At 43.1% G+C, this 24390-nt stretch overlaps 1 protein-coding gene across 18 annotated transcripts in view; it reads right to left on the bottom strand.

The window, feature by feature from the left end:
- The window catches only part of macf1a (microtubule actin crosslinking factor 1a), a 212946-nt gene that overhangs the window by 75024 nt on the left and 113532 nt on the right, over nucleotides 1-24390 (bottom strand). For 15 of the 18 annotated variants that reach the window (XM_032580101.1, XM_032580102.1, XM_032580103.1 and 12 more), the window contains 24 exons: nucleotides 16720-23520; nucleotides 16479-16631; nucleotides 16159-16374; nucleotides 15959-16081; nucleotides 15401-15694; nucleotides 13817-13966; nucleotides 13007-13240; nucleotides 12324-12482; nucleotides 12064-12237; nucleotides 11078-11245; nucleotides 10164-10355; nucleotides 9915-10088; nucleotides 9516-9639; nucleotides 9243-9442; nucleotides 8632-8949; nucleotides 8388-8554; nucleotides 6199-6355; nucleotides 5998-6109; nucleotides 5833-5907; nucleotides 3368-3606; nucleotides 3149-3278; nucleotides 1590-1789; nucleotides 1282-1509; nucleotides 488-764 (listed from right to left, as the gene is read on the bottom strand). In XM_032580101.1, coding sequence (XP_032435992.1) covers nucleotides 488-764; nucleotides 1282-1509; nucleotides 1590-1789; nucleotides 3149-3278; nucleotides 3368-3606; nucleotides 5833-5907; nucleotides 5998-6109; nucleotides 6199-6355; nucleotides 8388-8554; nucleotides 8632-8949; nucleotides 9243-9442; nucleotides 9516-9639; nucleotides 9915-10088; nucleotides 10164-10355; nucleotides 11078-11245; nucleotides 12064-12237; nucleotides 12324-12482; nucleotides 13007-13240; nucleotides 13817-13966; nucleotides 15401-15694; nucleotides 15959-16081; nucleotides 16159-16374; nucleotides 16479-16631; nucleotides 16720-23520 — 11065 coding nt within the window. The remainder of the gene's footprint in view (nucleotides 1-487; nucleotides 765-1281; nucleotides 1510-1589; nucleotides 1790-3148; nucleotides 3279-3367; nucleotides 3607-5832; nucleotides 5908-5997; nucleotides 6110-6198; nucleotides 6356-8387; nucleotides 8555-8631; nucleotides 8950-9242; nucleotides 9443-9515; nucleotides 9640-9914; nucleotides 10089-10163; nucleotides 10356-11077; nucleotides 11246-12063; nucleotides 12238-12323; nucleotides 12483-13006; nucleotides 13241-13816; nucleotides 13967-15400; nucleotides 15695-15958; nucleotides 16082-16158; nucleotides 16375-16478; nucleotides 16632-16719; nucleotides 23521-24390) is intronic. The other 3 variants (XM_032580087.1, XM_032580099.1, XM_032580100.1) reach the window with 1 other exon arrangement.

The raw sequence follows: 24390 nt of genomic DNA, 5'->3' as shown, positions 1-24390 counted from the left end.
TGGTGGCAGTGCTTCCCCTGAGACTTGTTTGATAATCCTCACAAATAACTACTTGGAACCTTCTTCATGTAAGAGTCTGTCTGATTTTATCACATTGATAATGTCCATTGTACAATGAAAGAAAAAATCTGTCTTCAAAACTCATAATTATGACTTTAAACTCTTAAATTTTCACAATTATGAATAAAACTTGTAACAGTGACTTGTTTTATTGGTAATGTAACAGGATTTAACACGGGGGCAGGGATGTAAGTAAACTGAATTGAGGTGTAATACCAAGCTACACCCTAGGGTGGCGTAGTTTTTCTGTTAGCATGTTGGTGCTAGCATGGCTAGCTTTGCTGCTAGTGTATTTTAGGTTGGTACTCCTATATTTTATGTTAATATTTACCCTGCTGGATAATGTCAGATTTATTGTTTTTAGATCTGCTAGTTTATGTTTAAGGTTCCAGTCTGTATTTTAAGTTGAACGACGGTTGATTCAGACCTGCTCTCTCCTCTAGGCTCCTCAGCGGCGCGCTGACACTCTCCAGCCGCTTGCTCAGCTCCTCCTTTAGGTACGGCTCGGCCACGATGGCGCTCAGCTCCCCGCAGAGCCTCTCGGCCTCCGATAGCTCGCCACGCCGGCGCTCCAGCTCCGACCGGATCTCTCCGGTTTCCTGCAGTCGGAGCTTCAGAGCCTCAGGCTGGGCGCTGAGCGAGGCCTGAGCATCCAGCCTCTCGCTGAGCGACGCGATGCTGGAGGACAGATCCTTAAGCAAGGCCTGCAGAAGAGAAGGAGTCTCTAGATCACAGGACTGGACATCGTCCATTAGCCGCTATAGCTAGCAATGGGTTCCTGCAGGCGCCATTACTATGAGACATATCAAATCTTTCTTTTTCAATGAAGGTTGAGCAAAATGTTCACAGCACCATAATTTACCATCTATTTTTCTATAAAATGTGGCTTAAATTATGTTTTAATGCATAAAAAATATGTAATCTCTCCAGATGGAAGTGGTGTGAACATGAGCGGTCGTTGATTAGCTAATTTAAACACTTGCTCTATTGATGGTCTGTCCGAGAGTTGTTCGTCTTATTTTAGTGTTAACTGAACCGAAACAAACCGAATGACGCAGCTCATGTACATGTTAAGGTTGTCAAAGTCAAGTTAACATAACTGGTTAGCTTAACTAGATAGTATTTAAGCTATCATAACTGACCTACTATCCACTGTCTTTATATATATTTTTTTTATTAAAACTTTTCTGCGCTGCTCCAGTCCACAGAAACCAGTCATACCTGGTATTTTTCACTGGTTCCCTGAGCCTGATCGATGTGACTCGACCGCTGAGTCAGCCGGCCGGTCAGATCCTCCCACTGCTGGGAGATGGAGCCCAGTTCTGTCTGGACCTCCTCCAGGTCTTTGGGGTCCTGAGCCGAGTCCCCGGTTTGAGAGAGGATTCCCTCCGCCGACTGGGTCAACTGGTCAAACTGGGGCCGCCGCGTGTCGAACTCCCGCAGCATAAACTGGAACAAACAGTGAACTCCATCAGTGATGCCTGGAGAAGAATCAAGATGGCGGCAGTCTGCAGTTCGTCACCTCATACCTGGACTTGCTGTTTCTGCGTGTTGAGCATGTTGGGGTCGATGCTCAGGGGCCCCAGCACGCTCATCATCAGCTCCTTCTCTCTCAGCCAGGGGCCGAGCTGATTGGCCGCCGAGGCAAAGCTGCCCAGCCGGTCGGCGCACGTCTCTAACTCCGTCTGCCGCTGAGCTGCCGTCTGATTGGCCGTCTGCCAGCGGGAGTCTGAGGAAAAGATTAACACAAATCAGAATATATCACAGGTGACCTATTATCATTCCTTGAACAGGTTAGACTAGGTCTATGTCCTGTACAAAACATGTTCATTGGATTTTTTACATAAAATTATTCTTAGACAATGAGATTTTAGTCTGCTCAGTTCTGCCCATGTTGTGCTGTTGTTGGGCCTCTGTCACTTTAAATAGCCACAACTCAATGCTCAAAATCAGAAGTGAAAATGGCTACAAACAGCACAATTAAACAACTGTACATCTTTGAAAAGCAGAAGTGGAGCCTCCTGCACAACCAATAAGAATGCAGCAAGTGGTTCCCAGATGGTAAGTCAACAACAAAACACTTGTTTTTTCCAGCAGCCATTGTCACAGCGGTAAAACCAGCTGAGTTCCAGAGTTCATTTTCCACACACCAAAATACATTAACTTATAACGCACCTAAACATGGCTGGGCATTTTTTAAGCAAAATGGAAATACAAAACATTCAAAATTCACAGATTCTTGATTTGTCATTGTGAATTGATGAATGGTTTAATCTCTTTTCCTTCATTGGCCTCCTGTTTGGTTAATGGCCGACATGCCTCAGGTTGTTTTCCCAAGAACACGACATGAAAACCTCTGAGGAAAACTGAGTGCAGCTTCCGTCTTTACAAAACGTCAAAAAAAAAAAAATAAAATGGAGCGGCATCAGATTTTAGCGTTGTGTTTGTTTTTGGTAAAAGACCCCGAGCCATTTCTCCTGCTAGCGCTAGACTAGCGTGTTTGTTTTGGTTGTATTAACCCAGAATGCCCTGCGCTGTAGTCCACTTCCTGCCTTTGGAGCAGTCTCCAGTCTGCTTGGTGTTCACATATGCAATCGAACCACGCCGGAGTTCACTTCAACCGAACTGAGACCGAGGTTTGTAGGCAGACCAGAGTTTGTTTCTTGGTCCGATTAAGAATTCACAACTTCCCGAACGAACCTGACATTTTAGAAAAGTGGACTGGAGTTTGATTAAACCAAACTTAAAGGTGCTGGTGTGAATGCACAATAAGAACAAGCGTAATATGAAATAAAGCAGTCTGCCTTCTCAGATTTCACATTTCCGTTCTGGTTAGGTTATAGAAAGCCCTGATAAAAATATCCAGCCTGAGTGAAACAGCAGCTCTGACAGGAAGAAGTCCCACTCACTCCCTGGACAGGATCCACTTCACTTCCTCTCACCAAAAACTGAGCAAAGTTTTCTTCTTCAGGTTCCAGTTTCAAAGCTGAGTTCATCACACGCAGATTAATCTTTTGTAGATTTGATTATTAAATGCCTCAGAACAGCTGAATATGACCTGAGATCAATAAAAAACAGCAGAACGTACCGATCTCCTGCAGCTGCTGCCTCCAGCCGTCGGCCTCGGGGGAGTCGGGATTGTCTGCGATTAGTTTTCTCAACGTACTTTTCAGCTCCTCCACCTTTCCTGAATGCTCTGCCAGCTCTGAGAGCAGAGCCTGAAGGACAACAGTTACGAGATTAACTTTCACCACATGGAGCCATTTAAGTCTTTTTTTAAACAGAGAAAAGCTTCTCAATCTTTGACCTTGTTTTGTTGGGCCTGAGCGCGCACCACCTCGGGTTTGGACGGGGAAGTCGTCTGTCCCAGCGTCAGGCTTTTCTCTCGGTCGCTCAGCCAGCTCCTGAGCTCCTCCGTGTTCTGCCGGGCTTTCTGCTGCAGCTCCAGAGAGGCCTGCTGGCGGCCCAAACGCTCCTTTAGCTCGCTGCCCAGAGCGTCGTAGCGAGCGTTCACGTCTGAGACGGTCACCTGCAGCTCTGTCAGATCTGAGAGTGAAAATATAGAAATGCAATGAGGTGGAGGAGAATTAGAAACTAATACTAGAGACGAACAAGTTGAAAGAAACAAAACATGCAACAAATAAATGCACTAATCATAAACACTAGTTCCACTAACGCTAAAGCGCTACGCCAATGCTGTATTTAACAGAATACTGAAGTGCTACACAGTATTTAGCAGAAGCTAAGGCTAAAGCGTTAACTTCAATTCAAGTTATATTTGCTCTTGAAAGACTACAACTCTTGAAGAAGTGAAAAACTTTTTGATCAGAGAGTTCAGTGATCAGAGGAGGAGAAAACCAACCAAACAGTCCCACCTGTTGTCTGTTGGCATCACTTGGCAGGTTGTAGCAGGAACGTTTGGAAGGAAAAATGTCTCTTCTACTGCTTTTGTTGATTGATTTAAGTTTGATTTAAGACTAAAGCAGAGATGTTTGGTCCTAGCAGATCACTATGGCCAAGCATGGTGGTAGAGGAGTGATAATGTGGGCTTCTTTTACATATGAATTTTTAACTGTAAAATATTGAATTATGTATTATAATGTTTTGATAAAAACTACATTTAAAGCCACGTTGCTCGCAGGATTTTTGGACTGAAAGTGAACAAATGAGGTGAGAATTCAAAAAAAATATTTAATTGTGTTAAAGTTCTAAAATAAAAAGTCAGTAGATAAATATTTAGAAACTAGATGGCTATAATTTTGTTGCTAAATCAACCAAAATTTAGCTGAAGTTTGATATTTTGCCTCCGTATGAGGAACCGATCTTTATTAAATAAATAACCTCCTGCAGTTCTGTTGAAGTATTAAACTTAAGTCCATTTCCACATTTAAACTCAAACTTCCTGCTATAAACATGGAGTTTTGATGTTCCCTGTAAATGTAGTTTTTCAGCAATAAAAATGAAAATATGACTGGATTTAAAGACAGAACTTAAATGTCAAACTGTTTATCATCTTCAGCAGCTGCAGCCTTTCAACATGGCTTCAACTGGGAGTCTAAGGTTATATTCAGAAAACAGACATTTTATTCCAACATTAAAAGCTTCTGTGATCCAACAGAAACCTTTTAACCGTCAGACCAGATTTAATCTAGAAAAGTTCTTACTTTTCTAGATGATTTCTACATCTGCAAGTCCTGAACTGGTGCAATAAACGTCAGAGTCTCTTACTGTAAACGCAGATGCTTCTCTAAACTTCAGCATCTTTACTGAGTTTGAAGGAACATAAGAAGATTTGAGGTTTAGAGTTATTTTAACCTAGTTTAAGAACCACAGATTTAGTTTAATCTGAATTTTTGATCTGCTGAAAACCAAAAGTGGCTAAAATGTCAAAGTGAAGTTGTAATGCCAAGCATGTTGTTTCTAGGGTATCTACAGGTTTCAGCAAGTCAAATTTAAGACTTTTCAAGACCATTTCAATGCCACCTTGAATTAAATTTAAGACCAAACCTATAAATATGAGATGGTTGGGAGACCCTGCAGGATTACATTGAAGCATCAGCAAAATGGTAACATTTCTGGAGTCTTTTTGTGGCTCCATGTACTTCTCTCACTCAGCTCATTTCCTGAACCTTTAACAAGATGAGGCATCGATCGCTAACCCTCCTCCAGCCAAGCAACAACATTCATGCATGTGAAATTTTGCGCTCATACATGTAGACGTGCAAACGCAGATTTACGACGAGACACAAGTTGAAAATGTTCAACTTTCGCCTGTTGCCATCGTTCGTAGCTTCTGGTGTCGAGTCAATTACCCATGATGGACACAAAAAGCTAGCTAGCAAGGCTATTAGCTACTTAGCGGTAGCTTCAACCGTCTTGAGCCACAGAACACAATGAAGATGTCTGAGTGTGACTCAAATGTGAGGAAAAAATGACATATACTGGATTTAATCATCCTAACAAAATTTAAGGCCAACTTGCAAATTGGCTTTAATTTTAGACACATGAAGTTAAGACTTTTTAAGACTGTTTAAGGATGCAGCCGGTGTTTCAACATAAATTAAACCATTTTTTGAGCAGTATTAGATTTTTGTCTTTTGTTAATGGACGTTTTATGGAAAAGTTGCATCCTATGTTATTTTTTTTTCTTCAAATTATCCATGACTGGAAAATTATAAAGCCATAATTTCCCCACTTTTTCAGACACAGTTGGATTAGATTTAGTTTCTGCTGCAGATTCTGGTTTCATGCTGCAGGGAGGACCTGACCGACCTGAGGGCTCACCTTTGCAGGTGTGGATGCCGTTCACGCTGCTGGGACCGGCAGAACCGTTGATCTGAGGAACTCCTGCAGAGGAGCACAGAGGAACGCCATCAGAGAAAAACACATTTTCAGTCCTGGAAGAGCAGTTTTGTTTCTAGCTCCATCCATCTTTACCAGTTTTGGTCTGAGGAGCTGTGACGTCGATTATGAGCGACTCCAACTCAGAACCGGTCTTGTTCAGGTCTTGGATTCTGGATCCTTGGGATTCCCAGTCATTCAGCAAGTCCTGAAAGCAGAAAAGATTTTCCTCATTATACATCCAAACATCGGTGACACTTTGAAGCTCCTGAAACATCCCAGCTTGTTATTGCACACCTGGAGCTGCTGGACGCGCCTCTGCAGACCCTCGGTGTTGAGGTTGGCCTCCTTGGAGGGCAGCTGGTCCTGGGCCGTCTGCAGCCAGCGGACCAGGGAGCCGGAGAGGCCGCGAAACTGGTGGAGCTGCTGCTCACAGGCCTGGATGGCAGCAAACCTGACAGGAAACAGGAGACAAAGAGTTTTGTCAAAGAGTAATGAGGCCAAAACTGTCTCGTATACATTAGTAGTCAAATAAAAGTTCTTCATTCTCTGTAAATATGTCCTACCCAGAATTCAAATGGCAGATTTAGCTTCACCTGGTTCAATGCAAACAAAATCTCAGACTAAGCATCTTTTTATATACAATTATTAAAATAGAAAAAAATAATCATTAGATTAGGCCCTACACCTTGTTGACGTTAAGTCAAGCAGAAAGAGATGAGTTTTATTTTTCAACTGCAGCTTAATCAATTGGTACAAATGATTAATCATTCACTAGAGGAAAGACGTCATTGCATTTTAGGCAATAAAATACTTATTTTTTAAAATTAAACTATGAAATTCAATTTATTGTCAATTAAACTTCAGAATTAGCGATTAATGGTCAGAATAACTGATTACTAAAATAATTGTTAGCTGCAGCCCTAACTGTAGAGCTGGTTTTCCTGTAAATATGAGTAGATGAGCTTTACTAAGCACCATCTATCCCTCAGCACCAGTCCAGGGTTTGTTTTGTTGACTCTTTCTACAGAGTTTCTGGTAAAATCCGGTTTATTGTAAGAAGCTTCTGTCTGAAACGGGTTTCCAAAGGCATTTTTTTTCCTTTCTGTAAAAGAAAAACAAACTATAAAGTGTTTTTTCAAGGCCGCGAGGCATCATTAGCACAGCCCTGACCTCTGCCTCTTTGCGTGTAATGTGTGTGAAAGTATGAGGCCGAGCGGTTCCGACCGTCTGCGGCCCAAACGGCCCTGAGAAGCTATCATTATCGCGCTGCTATTTTCTCTCCTCTGGGATCCGAGGCCGCGGGTTACCCGACAGGGCCGTTTACGGGACAGACAGTGAGCCGTGTTCGTGCCGCCTTTAACACAAACGGAGGAGCTGTGAAACGGCATCTGGAGCGCAGCATCATCGCCTGACCAGACCAAATTCTGTCCCGTTCAGGCATCCAGCTGCTGATTCAATCCCATGATGGTCTCGTAAAACGGAAATTTAATCAAATACATCTGCAGAAGACTGCTGGTATTCATAAACATCTCCCTGAGACGACGTCAGGCATGGTTGGCATGGCAACCGCTGCTTCACGCAGGCCGGAAAGTCAGAAAACAGATTTCGTTTTAAGTTTCAGACCCAATCTTCAGCCGGTTCTGGAGGATTTTTAGAATCATCTGACATCTGTTTTGGTCTAATGTAGTAATGATTATTTTAGTCATCGATTATTCTAATGATTAATCGATCAATTGAATCAATTGAATAAAAGAAATTGTCACATTCTACAATTTTTTTTATTTAACCTCAAAGATTGCTTTATACAAAATTAGAAATGCGTTAAAAGATTAAATTAAACAATCAATTCCTTTTATAAACAAGAAAATAAACATATTACTGCCTAAAATGCAGTAATATGGAATTTCTTTGAACCGAGTGAAACTAAAACTAAAACTAGGTGTTTGAGTAGTTTAGGGTAAATCATTTGTTTTTATCTTTAGTGCAATATTAATATTTATTTTGTACAGTTTTGGTTTAATTATTGCTCAGAATATGTTGTTTTTTCAACAAATGTTCTTTATTTGGGTCTTAATAAATAAAGAGTTAATATTGATTAATCTATTACTTAATTAGTTGACCATTATTCATCATGATTAATTTGGTTAATCACTTCAGTCCTAGTTTACACTTAAAAAACACAAGATTTCACCAAGTATTTTTGTCTAGTTTCTAGTAAAAACTTTAAATCTGAGCTTGCTTATAGTAAATAATTCCTTAATATTGATAAAAAAGTTCCAGATTATTTTACGTATAACAAGACATTTCTCCATGCCAGTGGAACTCGTACTTTTTCATCAATATTAAGGGATCATTTAAAATATTTGCAATAGAATCCAGACCAAAATACTTGTTAAAACTTTATTTTTGCAGAGTAAAGATTCAGCAGATGAGAGGCTGATGTGTGTCTAGCGCCCCCTTGTGTCTTTTTATTATTTTTTTACCTTTCGTTGACGTTTTCCTCCAGCTTGGTGAACTCATCAGTCACATCTTTGACGTTCTCCAGCAGGTTCTGGGTGTCGCTGAGCGCTCTGGACTGGCTGAGCTCGGCGCCGAGGCCGCGGAAGGATTTCAGCTGGCCCGCCTCCTGCTCCAGCTCAGATTTCACCTCCTGGAACCACAACGATCGAAAACGTTAGAACGGCGACGAAGTAGAAAGCTTCTGCTGAGGAGGAGAACTCCGCTGACCTCGACGGTCTGCCTGTAGTCGTGGACGCTGCGGTCCGGGTGTCCGGCGGGACTCAGGGCCTTCAGTCTGCTCTGGGTGAAGGCCTGCAGGTCGGCGCTCAGCCTCTCGTAGCTCTCCAGCCAGGGCAGCAGCCCCTTGAGCTGGGCCTCCCGCTCCGCCTGGCTGCTCTGGGCCGCGGCGTAGCGCCGGGTCAGGTCGTCCAGGCTGCTGTGGAGGCCCGGAGCCGAGGAGGCGTCCGAGCTCTGCAGGAGCTTGGGGACGGCGTCGCGTGTCGCTTCCACGCTGCCCTGCCTGGACAGGAGCTCCTGACGAAGTTTCTGGGGAGAAAAGAGAAGAAGAAAAACAACAAGAAATTAGAAACAAGACAGTCATCTGGATGGATGGATGACAATATCCAGTAAATTTCAGTGTAAAGTAAATTTCTTCAGATACACCCAGCAGAAAGTTTTATTGTGAAGGGTCAACATGACTTCCTGAGTTTGTTACAGGCAGAAATCATCAGAAATCTTCATATTTCTGAATTTAAGTTAAAAACTGAAACATGGCCTCCTCTTCATCAGTTCTGACCGTTTTATATCTGCTGAATGTTTTTAACCCCCTCTGCTCCTACCTGGTTCTGGGTCAGCGCGTCCTGCACGGCCTGGGCGGTGGGCTGGACCGGTCCGGGGTTCAGAACCAGCTGGTCCAGCCAGCCCAGCAGGCCCTTCAGGCCCTCCTGGACGCTGACGGACTGGGCCACGGCCGTCTGCAGCTGCTCGGCCCGCTCCGACACCGATGTGGACAGGCTGCCGAACCGCTTCTCCAACCCGTCTGCAAGGTAAAGAAACGCTTAGCCACTCAATTCAAAGAAGAAGAAGAAAGTCGGTCTGGAAGATGGCGTCACCTGCAGCGCAGAGGATGTCAACGGCTTTCAGAGACGGAGATTCGTCGGCGCTGACCAGATCTCTTCCTGCTCGCTTCACCTTCTCCAGCTGGACCGAGCGCTCGGCCAGCTCGTCCTGCAGCAGCTGCACACACACACACACATACACACACACACCAGTGAAACTCGTACTTTTTCATTAATATTAAGGAATTATTTATGCAAGCTCCTGTGCATTTTGCTGAAAAAGTTTTTTTTCCCCATTGGCTTTTATAATTGCACTGACTGAATGTTATCAATTACTTCTGCGATGATTTATCGTCCAGCAGAATTTGTTATGACAGGTTAATGGATGATGAGTGAATTTGCATTAAAAGCTGCGATGTTGACGTCCTGGAGGAACTGCTTCCTGTTCTGCACCTGAACCTGCCGCAGGGAGTTCTGGAGGTTCTGCGGGTCCGTGTCTCCGCTGGACTTGGCTGTGCTTTGGTTTTGCTCGTGAGCGCTGAGCCAGGAATGAATGGACACCACCTCGTCCTGGTACTGCTGGTACCGCTCCAACAGGCCCCCCAACCGGCCGCCCAGCTCTGTCGACTGAACCAAACGTTTTTATTCAAACGGAGCGAGAAAAAACGTGAGCCAGAAACAGAACAGGGCGCAGCGCCTCACCTTGGTGTGCAGCGTCGTGTATCTGTGGTTGGTGTCCTGCAGCTTGTCAGAGACGAGCCGCTTGATGCCGTCCAGAGCCGGGTCAGAACCTCCAGCTTGCTCCAGAGCGCCCTGAACGGAGTCCAGCACTTTCTGGCCCGAGATGGAGACGAAGCGAAGGTCGGCCTTGTGGCAGATTACATCTTCACCCAGCTGGGAAGAAACACATTTACAGCAAACGACACGTTGAATTTAGCACAAAGATGACATTTAAAGGTTCGTGCACCTTAAATATCATTTTATGTTTTCATGTCTCTTACCTAACTGAACAAAACGCTAATCTAACTAAAACTCCCAAATTTCAATGTTAACATTTAAAATATAAGCTGACTTTAATTGCTAAATATTCATTTCATTGAAACATTACAAATAAATAACGTTAAGGTAAATGACCTTCATGCTCAAATTAAATGCTGAAACACAATATACAAAGAAAAAAACAACAACTTTCCAAACCTTGAAAACGCTTCATTGAAATTCAAAGATTTTAAGGATTTCAAGCATCCGTATGAATCCTGAGTTAGCAAAAGTCTGGGGATCAGTGTGGGAAAAATGTGATTTAAAGAAAAAACAAACATGTTGATTTGGAGGCATTTTAGGAAAATAATACCAAACTATTTGGCTGCAGATTTAGAACTCTGATAGCTTATCGGAGCTTTAATGCATGATTAGCAGAGAAAACGTCCCAGCTAAGTGCTGCTAATCGGAGCTACTTCTCAGAAACCAGCAGCATATCTGGACATTTCTGACTCATTTTCAGGAAACAGAGCGAAGCTCATAATCTCAAACCTGAGAAAGTTTAGTCTTAAATCCGTCTCATAAACATTTAAAGCGTTAAGCTGGAGTGAAATCTGTTTGAGGAGTTTCTGCTGCACCTTTCTGTGCTCCTCCAGCCTGTCCTTCAGGCCCTGCGCGTCAGTTTCTCCTTCCCCCAAAGAACGCAGCTCCTGTTCACTCAGTTCCAGCCAGGCGCCCAGGTTTCCGTGTTCCTGGAGGAATTTGGTCAGCTCGTCCTGCAGAGCCTCAGATTTCCTCAGACGCTCCTAAAACCAAAAATATTTACTATAATACAAGACTTAAGGCAGCAGAATAGGATGAGTACATCTATATGAACGCAGGAGAGAAAGAAAGTAATAACAGTAAGAATTTCAATTAAATCTAAGTTCTAATAATAAATATCATGCCAATAAATTGCATACAAATTAATATTTATTTTTCTTTTTTCAACTGGAAACTTTCCTCTGTCTGTTTAACTTTACAATAATTTTGTAGATTGATATTTTGAAACAAAAATGTACAAAGGAAAGTTAAAAAAAAAGAAACCCAAATAATATTAAAATAAAAACTGTAATTAACAATATGTAAACAAATTAATGCCCTTCTAAAGAGTAAATTAAATGTTTTTACTTAAACTCTTTATCAGCTAATTTAATTCTTTCCTTCTTTCCCAAAATTATATATTTTAACTTTTTTTTTTATTCATTTGTAACCCTAAAACAATTTTAATATTTATAATAAGAAAATAAAAATATCAGTAGCAATAATAAAAATATTTTATTATATTTTTTATTTAATTATATGTGTTATCATTACAAATAATAAATCAATAATAAAAATACTGATATTAATAAATAATGAATTAAAAATAATCAGGTTTGAGACATAAACATGTATGAATAGCCCAAACAAATATGTAAATATGTCAAACGTATTGTTTAAATTTATGTATATTTTCCTAATGAGCCCCATGATTAATGAACCAAAAATAAATTACAATGTAAATCAGGAGGTAAAAATTACAGCAGAGGAACATAAAAAAAAACCCAAACAGATGATAAATGTATTTTCTAAGTGTTTATACCTGACAGCTGTGCAGCCTGTCCTGGTGCTGGGCCTGCAGCCGGTCCAGTGCGGCCCGGAGCCGCTGCTTCTCCTCGGGGGGAACCGTGGAGTCGGGCTGCTCCAGCAGGGAGCGAGTCGATTGGCTGATCTGCAGCAGCTGCGCCTGCTGAGCCTGGAGCTGCTGCAGCTCCGACTGCGAGCGGACAGTCGAGTTTCACCGGTTAAAACTGACAGATTACTGAAAATACCAAACCTAAAAGTAAAAGTACAGGAATCAACCTGCAGCATCTCTGTGTGCGACTCCACAGCGCCCTCCGGTGGTGAAACGGAAGAGTCCAGCACATCCAGCGGCGCTGCTACCCGGTCCAGTTGGCTGAAAGAGGAAAGCAGGGAGTCGATCTGGCTTTGGGTTTCCTGAAGCTCCTCCACCGCTTTCGCCTGCAGACCAGAAGGAAAGACTGAATGCCAGAATACAAAAACACAAATCTTACCAAGTGTTTTAGTCTAGTTTCTACTGGAAATCATTTACTACACTTAAAATAACACTTAGTTTATTGAGCAATAAATAAGTACTGACCATTTTTACGCATTCATTATTTAAATAAAACAAAGTATTTAGGACTGAATCAATGAGATTAATTGTAATTATTCAATTATTGAATTCAGCTAATTGGTAATCAATCATTAGCTGGAGTAGACATATTCAAAACCGGCAATTTTCAGAAAAAATAAAAACATATTCAGAGCACTAATTTATCCAAAACAGTATGAAATAAAAATAGATTTTGCATTTAAGATAAAAACAACTTTGTTTAAAAATATTTTTATTACTTGTAATAAGTTAGTTTTGTCTGATTTCTAGTGTACCAACATATATGCACTAGCAATTACGTAAATATTTGGTAAAAATGTTGTTTTTTTGCAGTGTAGCAGCAGCCTGGATGTTCAGACTCGGCTCTCACCCTCTGCGTGTTCTGCTGTACGGTCGTACTGATGGCGTCGTCGAGTTCTGACAGTGAGGTGTTCGTGGAGTCCGTCAGGGCGCCGTACTGCTCCTTCAGTCTTTCCAGCGCCACCTGGAGGTTCTTCTTCTCCTCTGCGCTCAGATTGTCTCCTTTCTCTGCCATAAACTCCTCCACCGACCGGACGGCCTGAGCCACGCCGTCGGCTTTCGCCTGCAGGTTCCTCTGCATCTCCTGGAGCCAGGAAGAAAATCAAAAATGATTAATCGATTAATCGTGATTAATCGTTAACTGGAGTATACAGACTTTGTTTTGAAATGTCTCTTTCCCACATCCTATAGATCTGACTGGTCCAAGAACAAAATACTAGTTTAACAAAAAAATCCCAACATTTTAATAACTTTGTTCATGTATGAAATATAAGTTAATCTTTCTTACAATTGAGGCATTAGGAATAATAAATATTTGCTACACTGAAACATTACAAACAAATCTTGTCAAGGTAACTGATCTTGATCAAATTAAATGCTTAAACAAAATATTAAGAAAGTTACACAAAAACGTTCTTGCTAAGTTTTCTGACATTTTGCAAATAGAAATTAATTAGTTATTCCAAATGACCTAAAACAAGAAAAGTTTAGTCTGATGTAACTTCAGTCAATGAGAAAAAAAATGTCTATCAGGTGAATGAAAATGTTTGGTTTCAATTATAACTAATGTTTTCCAAATTGAATCTTAGATTTCATCTTATTAGCAAACTGTGCAGTCTGTATGAACCCTGTGAGGTTAATGTGAGCCGTCATTCTTTACCTTCAGCTTTTTCTGCCTCTCCTGCAGGGCGCTGACGTCACCTGACTCCGGTCCAGCCCTCTGACTGGCCAGCAGGCCTGAGGCTCCGGCCAACCAGGCGTTGAGGCCTTCCAGTTTCTGAGAGCACTCTGCTTTCTGCTGCTGCACCACCTGAGAGAGACGAGGCAGCAGAGAGCCACACACAAAACAATGAGGAACCCCGACATTATCAACCTGACCTGCAGAGGGCGACAAAAGCATTTTGAACGTTTCCTCACTGATTCTGGCATTTGCAGCTAAACAGAACTCATGAAGTGCACACTTGGCAAAGCTTTGAGCAGATTGTGTCCAGAAATCACTCACTCACACAGACTTAAAAACACACAACACAAAGGAAATCAAACATGTATTTGTTTGTTTGTTTGCTGTTTTTCCTCCTCTTCCTCTGGGTTCAGAGTGACAGGAGGAAGAACAGTAAAGCGCCGTAGCCAGAAAGACGTTTTTTTGGTAGTCGTTACCGCGGTGATGCAAGCGATTTCTTCTGTGGCGATCTGGAAGAGCAATGCAAACAGGTTAATACAAAACACTTTGTAACAGACGTGCAGGGAAGGAAAAACACAGAGTGAGCAGCGGCAGCGTCGGGGTTTAGAGGAGCAGGGTTGTGTAGAGAACGGCTTCTGGAACCAAAACTTGATCTGCTTCTTACATTTTCTTGCCAAAGTGACTTTATTTCATTCAGGTTTACAGACATTTGGGATTTGTACACCTCTGTTAAAGTCTTTCAGGTTTAATGTCCAGACTTTGACTAGGCCAGAGCTCTGCAGCATGGGACTTTGGTCCTTCATTCAGATGAAGCTTTGCTAAACTGAGTTCTGCTGCCATCAGGTTTTTAGAGAGAAGAGACTTCTTAATTCCTCCCTTCCAAACTGGTTCAGGGCTTTTTCAACTGTCCTGTCATGACCTTTAACCTTTAACTTAGCCTTATAGAGTGTGAGATGGAACTCGTTTCGTCATTTATCTGAGCCTAACTAACTTATTACACCCTCTGACCCTGGGGTAAATCCACTAAGCTAAAAGTTTACTATTTCCTCTCTATAAAGTGTCAAAATACTTTGGAAATTACAACCAGCAACTGTTGCTCTCTTGGTGATTCCATTTATGGGGCCCTTTAGAGTCTACAGGGCCCCATAAAAAGCTTTTCCGGCCCTGATTTGGCCCCCAGACCTTGAGTTTGACACAAGTTCTAGAAAATATAATCAACAAGTACTTTTATTTTCAATACTTTAGGTATTTTTAAAAGCAGATACTTACTCTTACTCAAGTTAAAATGTTGATGTGGTACTTTTACTAGGGTACTTTTTTGTTGTATATTTGTACGTTTACTTAAGTATTTGCATATTTCTCCACCTCTGGTAAGATATTAAGGGTTCATAAGTTCTCCACACAACTGTTAAAGGAAACAAAATAATCCTTCAGGTTTTGATGGTTTGTAAAGGGATTAAATGGAAGTTAGTGGGTAAAAAATGAAGTCTGAAAGCTTGTTCAGAGTTAAATGCAGGGAGAGGAGAAGAGCAACAACTGAATCCCATTCATTTCCTTCCAAACCTCTCTCTCCCTCGCTTTTTTCCTTTCTCTGTCCTCCTCCTCTTCCTCCCTGCGCCTCTCTTGGCGCCGCCTCTCCTCCTCCTCCCTGCCGCGCTGAGCGGACAGAGCGCCGGCCCAGGCCTCGGCTCGGCTCGATGTGTGGTGGAAGGCCGTCTGCAGCTGCTGCAGCTGCTCCAGGAGCCGCCTGCTCTGCTCGGGAGCCAGGTCCTGAGCGCGCTCAGAGATGAAGAGCTGGATGTCGGAGACCAGGCTGCTGACTTCGTCGGAGCAAGTCGACAGCGAAGACTGGAGCTCCTTCAGGGGGAGAGAAAGGAAAACCTCAGAGCTCGTTACCAGGAAAGAGCAAAACACAACTAAGCAACGTCTCTCACGTCGAAGAACGCGTTGGCTTTTTAAAAAATGTCTACAAATCACCTTGATGCATGTTATCTGGCAGATTTTTAACTAGGATGAGATCTGGGCCATTAACACTGAAGCTGAAAATATTTTTTTTCATTTTGATTTTTTTGTTAATGGAACCAATTTATCTCCATATATTGCATGTTTGTATGAGATCACCTTGCAGAGATCCCCATCCTTCCCCGCCGTGTCTCTGTCCATCTGAGCCTCTGTCTCACTCAACCAGGACAGCAGCCTGTCCACATGTTGTCCCAAAGATTTCTGCTCAGCTGCCACCACATCCTGAAAGAGTTCAAACCAACCTCTGAGCGATCCAGCCTCTGCCGTCGCTTCCATCCGCTGTTTTCTGGATCTCTTACCTTGCACGAGTCTCTGTGGTTCCGCAGACTTTGCAGGACGCTCTCCGAGAGCGACCGAGCCACTTCGTAAGCTCGGGCTAAGCTCCGCCCATCTTTCTCCAAGGCCAGCAGTAGCTGCGGAGGAACGTCGGTCGGTCTGGGCTTCAACAGTCGCTCTGCAGCTTCAACTTCTTTCTTTATCTCAGGCTCCAAGTCGGAGAGTTCAAGGTCCAGAGTCTGGCGAGAGGATTAGAAAAGGAAAACAAACGTTTGATTGATTCTGTTGGGTTTTAATCCATAAACTGCTTGTCTAACTATGGGAACTAAGCAAAGTACTTTACCTCAGTCCGGTTGATGATGCCGTCCAACGTGACGAGGCTGCGGCCCACCGACTGCTGCTGCTGTTTTAGTCGGACTTCAACGTGTCGGACCATGGAGAGCAGCGCTATGATTCGCTGGTCATGTTCAAGACATTCCTGACGCAATAAAGATGACTGGAGGGAGACAATGTTTACATTTTTACATCCAAAGAGTAACAAATATTTATATCTGCAGCTAAATCTAAACAAAGCCTCATCGTACCTTGCTTCCTGTGGACTGTGCTTTCTCCTTGGTCGACAGAGTTTCTAGATTCTTGGAAACTTTTTCTTCGTCTTCTAGGCTCTCATTGCTCAGATCCACCTCAGTCACTTTTAGAGATTCAGATTCAATTGAAGCATCCTCTTTAGATAAAGCAGCAGTTTCTGGAGAATCCAGATGTTGCTGGAGGTTTGTTAAAGATTCAGAAACATCAGAGCTTTCAGCTGCAGGTGGCTGCAGGTTTTCCTTCCTTTTGCTTTTCTCAGAATGTGGGTCAGGAGCAGCAGGCTGAGCCAAGGACTTCCTCTCCTGTTTGCTAGAAACCTCCTGAGATAAATCTGTCAAGTCACTCTGGTCTAAGTGTAATCCTGCAGCTCGTTCGGTCTGACTTTTTTGGAGACTTTTGCCTCCTTCAGGGTCTTTCTGATTGGCTTTACCAACATCTGATGGTCTAGCAGGGTCACTGACTGACTGAACATCAGTATCAGTGATCACAGTTAAATCTTTAGATAATAATCTGCTTTCTGGTTGCTTTGCATCAGATCCTGAGGTTATTTTTATATCTTTTAGGTCAGAATCCACTTTTCCATCGGAGGTGATTTTCTCCAGCTCAGGCTGATCTTCAGCTGGTTTTTCACTCTTTGGCTCCTTGGTAGTTACACCAACTGACTGGTCATCATCAGGGCTCACATTCATGTCTTCAGTCAAAACTGTGCCGTTTGACTCCGGTTCTGCAGGTGATTTTCTCATATATTTTGGATCTATCAGAACTGAGAGTAACTTCTCCACTTCAGGCTGATGTTTAGTTAGCATCTTTGGTTCCTTGGTAGCTGCACCAACTGACTGATCATCAGTATCAGTGCTCACCTTTAGGTCTTCAGACAAAATTTTGCTTTCTGGCTGTTGCTTTGTGCCAGATTTTGAGGTGATTTCCATATCTTTCAGGTCAGAACCCACTTTCTCATCTGGTCTTAGCTTCTCCACCTCTGGCTGTTCATCCTGACTCTTTAACTTCTTGGCGGTTGCAACAACAGACTGATAATTAATATCCTTCATGTCTTCAGTCAAAACTATGCTGTCCAATTCTGGTTCTGCAGCTGATTTTGTATCTTTTAGATGTGAAGTTGCCTTCTCCATTTCAGGCTGATCTTCAGATGGTTTCAGACTTCTAGGCTTCGTGGTAGCTGCACCAACTGACTGATCATCAATGCTCACCTTCACGTTTTCAGTCAAAACTTTTCCGTCCGACTCCGGTTCTGCAAGTGAAATTGTTGTATTTTCTGGATCTTTCATATGTGATGTTACCTTCTCCATCTCGGTTGGTTTTAGACTCTTTGTCTTATTGGTAGCTGCACCTATTGACTGATCATCAGTGTCAGTGCTCACATTGAGATCTTCAGACAAAATTCTGCTTTCTGGCAGTTGTTTTGCATTAGATTTTGAGATCATCTTTGTAACTTGCAGGCCAGAACCCATTTTCCCATCTGGTGTTACATTCTCCAACTCAAGCTGATATTTGGTTGGTTTAAGACTCTTTGATTTCTTGGTAGCTGCTCCAGCTGCCTGATCATCATCAGTGCTCACCTTCAGGTATTCCTTCAAAACTGTGCCGTCTGACTCCGGTTCAGGAGGAGATTTTGTGGTGTATTTTGGATCTTTCAGATCTGTGGGTGCCTTCTCCATCTCAGGTTTGTCTCCAGTTGGTTTTAGCTTTTTGCTCTTCTTGCTTCTCTTACTTTTTGAGCCTGTTGGAAGAGTCTCAACATCTTTCTGCTTAGCCCTGATGTTTTCACTTGAAGATGCTCCAAGCGTCTCTTGTACTGCGGGAATTTCTCCAGGTGTTCTCTGCAGCTCAATGGGGTCCTTTTTGACAGTTACTTGGTCTTTATGGTCTTTAGGTAAAGCAAAGCTTCTCCTGTCAGCGTCACCTTCTTCACCGTTAGTTTCTGTCTTCTTACCGCCTGTTTTCCTTTGCTTCTTCTTCCTCAGCGCCTCCAGCTGTTGGGCTGCCTGTTTTTCACTCACTCCCTTCTCAAACACTTTCTTAAGAATGCTCTCTTTAGCTTTCAGAATCAAGGCTGCTTTCTCATCCTCTTTAAGACTTGACTTTGTCAGAGATTCTGCTTCTATGCTCTTCTGCACCTCTGGCGCTTCCAGTTGTCTAGCAATCAAAGCCTTCTCCATAAATTCCTTTTTTACCTCTTCCTGCTTATAATCCTCTTGTGAAAACTTTAGTAACATTGTTTTAGCTTCATTTTCCTCCATCTCAGTGTTTGGTTTAAGAGAAACTTCTTCCTGCTCCATCACTGATTCCTCTTCTTCTACCTTCATATCAACCTTCTCTGGAGTTCTACCTAATATTGTCCTGGTTGCATCTTCCTCCATCTCAGTGTTTGGTTCAAGAAGAACCGCTTCCTGCTCCTGATCTACCAAAACATTTTCAGTCTCAACTTTCTCTTCAGTCCTTTCCATTCTCTCGTCAGAGGAAGGGTCAGTAGCAATTGGAAGGTAGGAGTCTGACTTCTGCACATTTGCATCTAATGTGATTTCTTCAGTGGTAACAGGAGCAACCTTTGGGATCTCTTTGGTTTCTGGACTGGTGTGATGAGTTTGAAGATCATGTTTCATCTCTGGAAGATGAGTTTCAGTTTCTACTTCTTTCCCTCTTGCCTTCTTTTTACTCTTCCTCTTCTTTTTGCTTTTGTTGTCTGACTCTTTACTTGTAGAAGAAGAGAACTGATCTGACTGCTCCACATCAGTGCTGCTTTTGGTCTGCAAAGACTTAAGGTCCTCATTCTCTGCTGGAAACCCTGGGAAGCATCTGGGATCTTTGGTTTCTCTGTCTACTATAATTTCTTCTGACTTCACATCTTCAGATCCATGATGGACCATTACTGTGCTTTCAGTGGATCCACACTCCATGTACTCATCTTTTTCTGTCTCCTGGCCATCTTCTTTTTGGACCTCTTCGGTATGATCGGTTATTACCCGAGTGGATTCTTTTACGAAACCTCTGGTTAAGTTCTCCCCTTGTTTTCCCTCATTCTCCATTTTGTCACTGGGTTCTTGTTGATGGTGATTATCCAGTTTTTGTGGCAGTATCTCTTGAATGGCTTGCTGGATTCTTTTTTCAACATTAGATGCAAACTTGGATAACAGATCCATTGACCTTTCAGGCTCCATTTCTGCTACCATCTCATCTTCAGGATGCAACAGTGACTGATCTGAAATTTCACTTCTGAACGTCTCGTCATAATTGTGCGTAACTTCTAAACCGCTAACAGAAGATGGAGATCCAGAGGACGTCCTAATGTTTGCAGCAGACATGCTTGTTTGACTGTCAGTTCTTGGCCCAGTAGCTATAACAGTTGTAAAATGATCTGGAAAGTTTTCCTTTAGTGTCTCCTGGATCTCCAAAGCCAGGTCTCTTGTCAACAGCCGGGAAGTGATGGCATCACTAAGGTCTGACACTCGCTGTCCAGTTGCTGGATCAACCAAACCTCCTTTGACAAACTGGTTGGTGGCTATTTCTTTGACCATATCACCACTTACTAAACCTCTGGCAGAAGCTTCAGGCAGTGGGAGCCTCTCTCCAGTGTAGATATCAATGATCCCACCAGTGTCTGCCTGGCTTTGGAGCAACCGTACAGCTGGAACTGGATCAACCCACTTCAAAGCAACAGCCTCAGGGAGGGTCAGGGTCTCCAAGGTTTGCTTATCTTGAACACCTTGGAAGGGCTTCACCTCCAAGAAGCGTTTGCCTGTTTCAATATCAATCTTACCCTGACTCACAAGTTCTGAATAAGGCACAATCTGTGCAGTTTTTGGGTCAATTGTTCCCTGCGTTACCACCGGAGAAGCCATGACTTCAGTGGCCATCTTGTCATCTAGAAGACCCTTCGACACAGCTTCTGTCAGTGTCAACCTAACTCCATTGTCAGGATCCAAAATAGCTCCAGTTTTTGCCTGGAAAGTAATTGCTTCTGGTTTGGTCGAGGCACTGATTTTTCCTCGATAGATCCATTCTAGTTCCTCAAGCCCAGGAGCTATAGACCGATCCACTAGTCCTCTATCTACAGCATCAGAGACAGAGAGTCTCATTCCTGAAGCATGGTGTATTATGCCACCTTCAGCCACCTGTCTTGCCAACACCTGATATGCCTCATCAGATCTAATTAACCCTTTCTTAATTGCTTGTTCTAAGGGAACTGTAGACTTGGATTCAGGGTCAACAACACCCTCCATCTGCAGCTGTAAACTTGCCTTTCTGAGGCTTGTTGCAGAGTCTGTAACCTTTCCTTTGAAAGCCTTTTCAAGAGCAATCAGTTCTTCTCTTTGGTCTTCTTCAATTAGACCCAGGTTTGCTGCTAAAGTGACAGAGACTTTCTTATCCCTGCGTAAGTCGACAATCCCTCCAGATGCAACCTGGGCTTCTAGGAGTCGAGCAGCAGTGTTAGGATCAATGAGTCCAGCCTGAGCTGCATCTCTCACCCCACAGATCTGACCTTTCTCTATGTCCACAACACCGGCAAGGGTTTTATCTGACTTCAGGACACCCCACATAAGATCTTCATCTAGTAAGCCCTCCTGCATCACTTCCTCCAAGCTCAGTGACTCCCCACTGGTGGCATCTAGAAATCCCCCAAACAGGCCTGCTTGAGCCATCAACTTAACTGCTGCATGACCAGGAAGGACACCTTGAGCTACTGCTTCATCTGGCAGCAGCTTCTCTCCATCCTCTGTCATCAGACCTCCCTGTTTGAGCTCCAGGACCAATCTCTCCAACTCGGTGTCCTCCTGTTGCTCTTCCCCCAATGATTCATCAACTACAGTCTCTGATCCCTTGAAGTCAACGACTGTTTCAGACACACTTGCTAAATCGGTTGGAGAACTTTTTGTACCTTTGAATTCTTGAGCCTCTCTCAGATTTACCTCCTTACTTTCTTTTACTTTTGGCATTTGTTCCTGCTGTGTCCCACTTTTAATGCCTTCCTCCAATTCAAAAGATGTTTTTGTAATTGTATCTTTGACCTCTAGATGTTGAGGAATGGTTCCACCTACAGGATTGGCTTTGTATTTTATTCCTTCTTGATAGTTCCATGAAAACATTTCACTTTGCAAACTGGATCCTTCTTCTTTTTCTTTATGTACTTTTGTGTAAACAGAAAGTTCAGGATCAGAAAGACCATCTCTGTTTGTGGTTTCAGGTAACTTCTGTGGTAGTCTGATGTCCTTTCCACTGTCACTTGTATTCATCATTTCAAGGTTATCTACTGAAGTTTCCAGATCAGAGCAGTGTCCTTCTGCTTCATTTGGCATTCTAACATTTTCTCCACTGCCCAGTGTCTGCAGTTTATCTCCAGCCAACTTGTTTGATGACTCGGCTTCACTCGATTCTCCTGCAGCAAAACAAGAGTCTTTAACTACAAGCACCAGATCTTGGTCAAGGAGTACCAGCCTTTTTCCAGAATGCGCATCCACATAGCTGTGAGTCATGAGGTGAAAGAGAAGCTTGTCTTTGGCTTGAACTTCAGGATCGACCCTATCGGTTGGTGAAGCTTCCCACATGAAGCTTGTAGGAGATGAGGAGCTAGTCGATCCCCAGCTCAGGCGGTTTAGAGAAGGAGTACCAGACTGGTTCATGTTGTAGAAAACGTCTGGTATATGAATGTCTCTAAGACATCTTACAACATCAGGTTCAAGGTCTTTTTCTGCAGCTTGATTAAGGGGTAACACTTTGAGGGTTTCTGGACTGTACAGCCCTCCAATGGTATGTCTCTGTCTTAAGATGTTTCTTGCTAGATCACCTGATATCACCCCTTGTTGAAGAGCCTCTGCAATGGGCATCAGCTCTCCAGATTCAGGCCAAAGGAGTCCTGTAAAAGTCCAAAGAGACTCAAGGACCAACAGAGCCAAACGAGGGGAGAGAAGGTCCCTGCGAATGCTCTCCTCTAAATCCAGGCGTTGCCTACTGAGCGGGTCAAGAATCCCCCCATTCTGCAGTTGTCGTGCTAACATAGCACAAGCTAAATCCTGGTCCATAAGCCCATGACGAACAGCCTCACCAACTGTCAGCCGGTGGCTAGAACGTGGGTCACTAATGCCACCGGCGAACAGCTGGGCCTCGAGAAGTCTCACGGTAACCGCCCGGTCGATCAGTCCCTCCTGGACGGCGCGGAAGATGCCAACTTTTCTTCCAGATCGGAGGCAAACGGTTCCTCCAGGTTGCTGTTTGACAGGAAGGAGGAGGAGACCTGAGTCATCATCAGGAATACAACGCAGCTTCAGTTCTTCTATGCTGACCTTTTCAGCTGTGTTTGGATCGAGCAACTCTTTGTGTTGAATTCTAGAGTAAAGTTTGTTTAAGATCCTGGAAGGCAAAACTCTCATATCCTCTGCTTGCTCCAAACTCATGATTTTCCCACATGAATCTCTGAGTCCACCACTGTTGATCTGAAGTTCAAGAATACGAAGTCCAACCTCTTCTGTGATCAACCCTGACTCCATGGCTGCAGCTACGGGCAAAAGTTTTTGGTCACCTACAGACTCTTTTATCAACTCCATGGCACTCTCAAGTTCCGCTAGTGACTGACAGGTGTGAGCATCAATGAGGCCTTCAGTTAGACCACGATCCAATGAATAAACCCTTGACGAGTCTGGTCGGACGAGTCCACCCGTAACCAGCTGGGCCTCCAGCAGAACACTGCAGGTGTCCTGGTCGATGAGACCCCGTTGGGCTGCCTGAAACACCGAGAAGGTTTCCACGGTTCCCAGGTCGATCACTCCTCCAATGGCAGCTCGGTTCTGAAAAAGAACGGAAACAAATATCCAGTTCAGATTGACTTAAATAATAAAAGGGTTGCAAAACTCAGAGCTACTACTACTATTCTGTTATTGTGTTAAAATATACTAATTAGATATAAGGAAATAAGAAAAAAAGACCCACCATCACTTGCCACAAATTCTGTGTATTAAACAGTTTAGTTGAAACTTAATCTAAACCGAGCACCAAGCATGCAAGAAGCAAACTGTACCAAGACAGGCAGAAAAAGCTCTAGAGTGAGTTTACACATAACCAATCGTGAGCATGAAGGGCATTAATTTTGGACTTTAATGATTTATTTAAACACTCACTCTCACACAAAGAGCAGTGCCAGAATTTATGACATAAGCTTACTGATGGCTACAAAAACGTTGCATCTTCTGAACAATCAGGGTGAATTTAATTAATCCAATTTAAGGATTTAAAGACAATAATTAATGCGACATTCAAGCCCACAATGAGGAGGAGTTAAAGTCAGAGTGGAAATTTAAAAGTACAGAAGAAAGGAAGAGATAAAATCAGAGGAAGAACAAAAGCTGTTTAAATTAACAGGCACCGGTAAGAGAGAAAGCGAGCGCTACTTACCGTCTGGGCTCGTCTCGGTGCGGCTCGGCAACGAGAGGCGCGACAGCTGACAAGCTTTCTGCATGTTAGCTCCTCCACACTGACATGACCCTGCACTGTTGTGATCTTTTAAACACTAAGCTTAAACTGATACCTGGAGTATGATAAAGCTATAAAACATCTGGCCGTGATTGCTCCCTGGACTTATTCCTAAAAACTCTCCTCAGTTTCCATTTCTCTCTCTGATCCTCGGCTTGTGATGTCCACATTTCTCCTCTGGCAGCTGT

This window comes from Xiphophorus hellerii, chromosome 13 (assembly GCF_003331165.1).
Source record: "Xiphophorus hellerii strain 12219 chromosome 13, Xiphophorus_hellerii-4.1, whole genome shotgun sequence".
Taxonomy (NCBI): Eukaryota; Metazoa; Chordata; class Actinopteri; order Cyprinodontiformes; family Poeciliidae; genus Xiphophorus; species Xiphophorus hellerii.
This window is presented reverse-complemented; position numbering and strand designations above follow the sequence as displayed.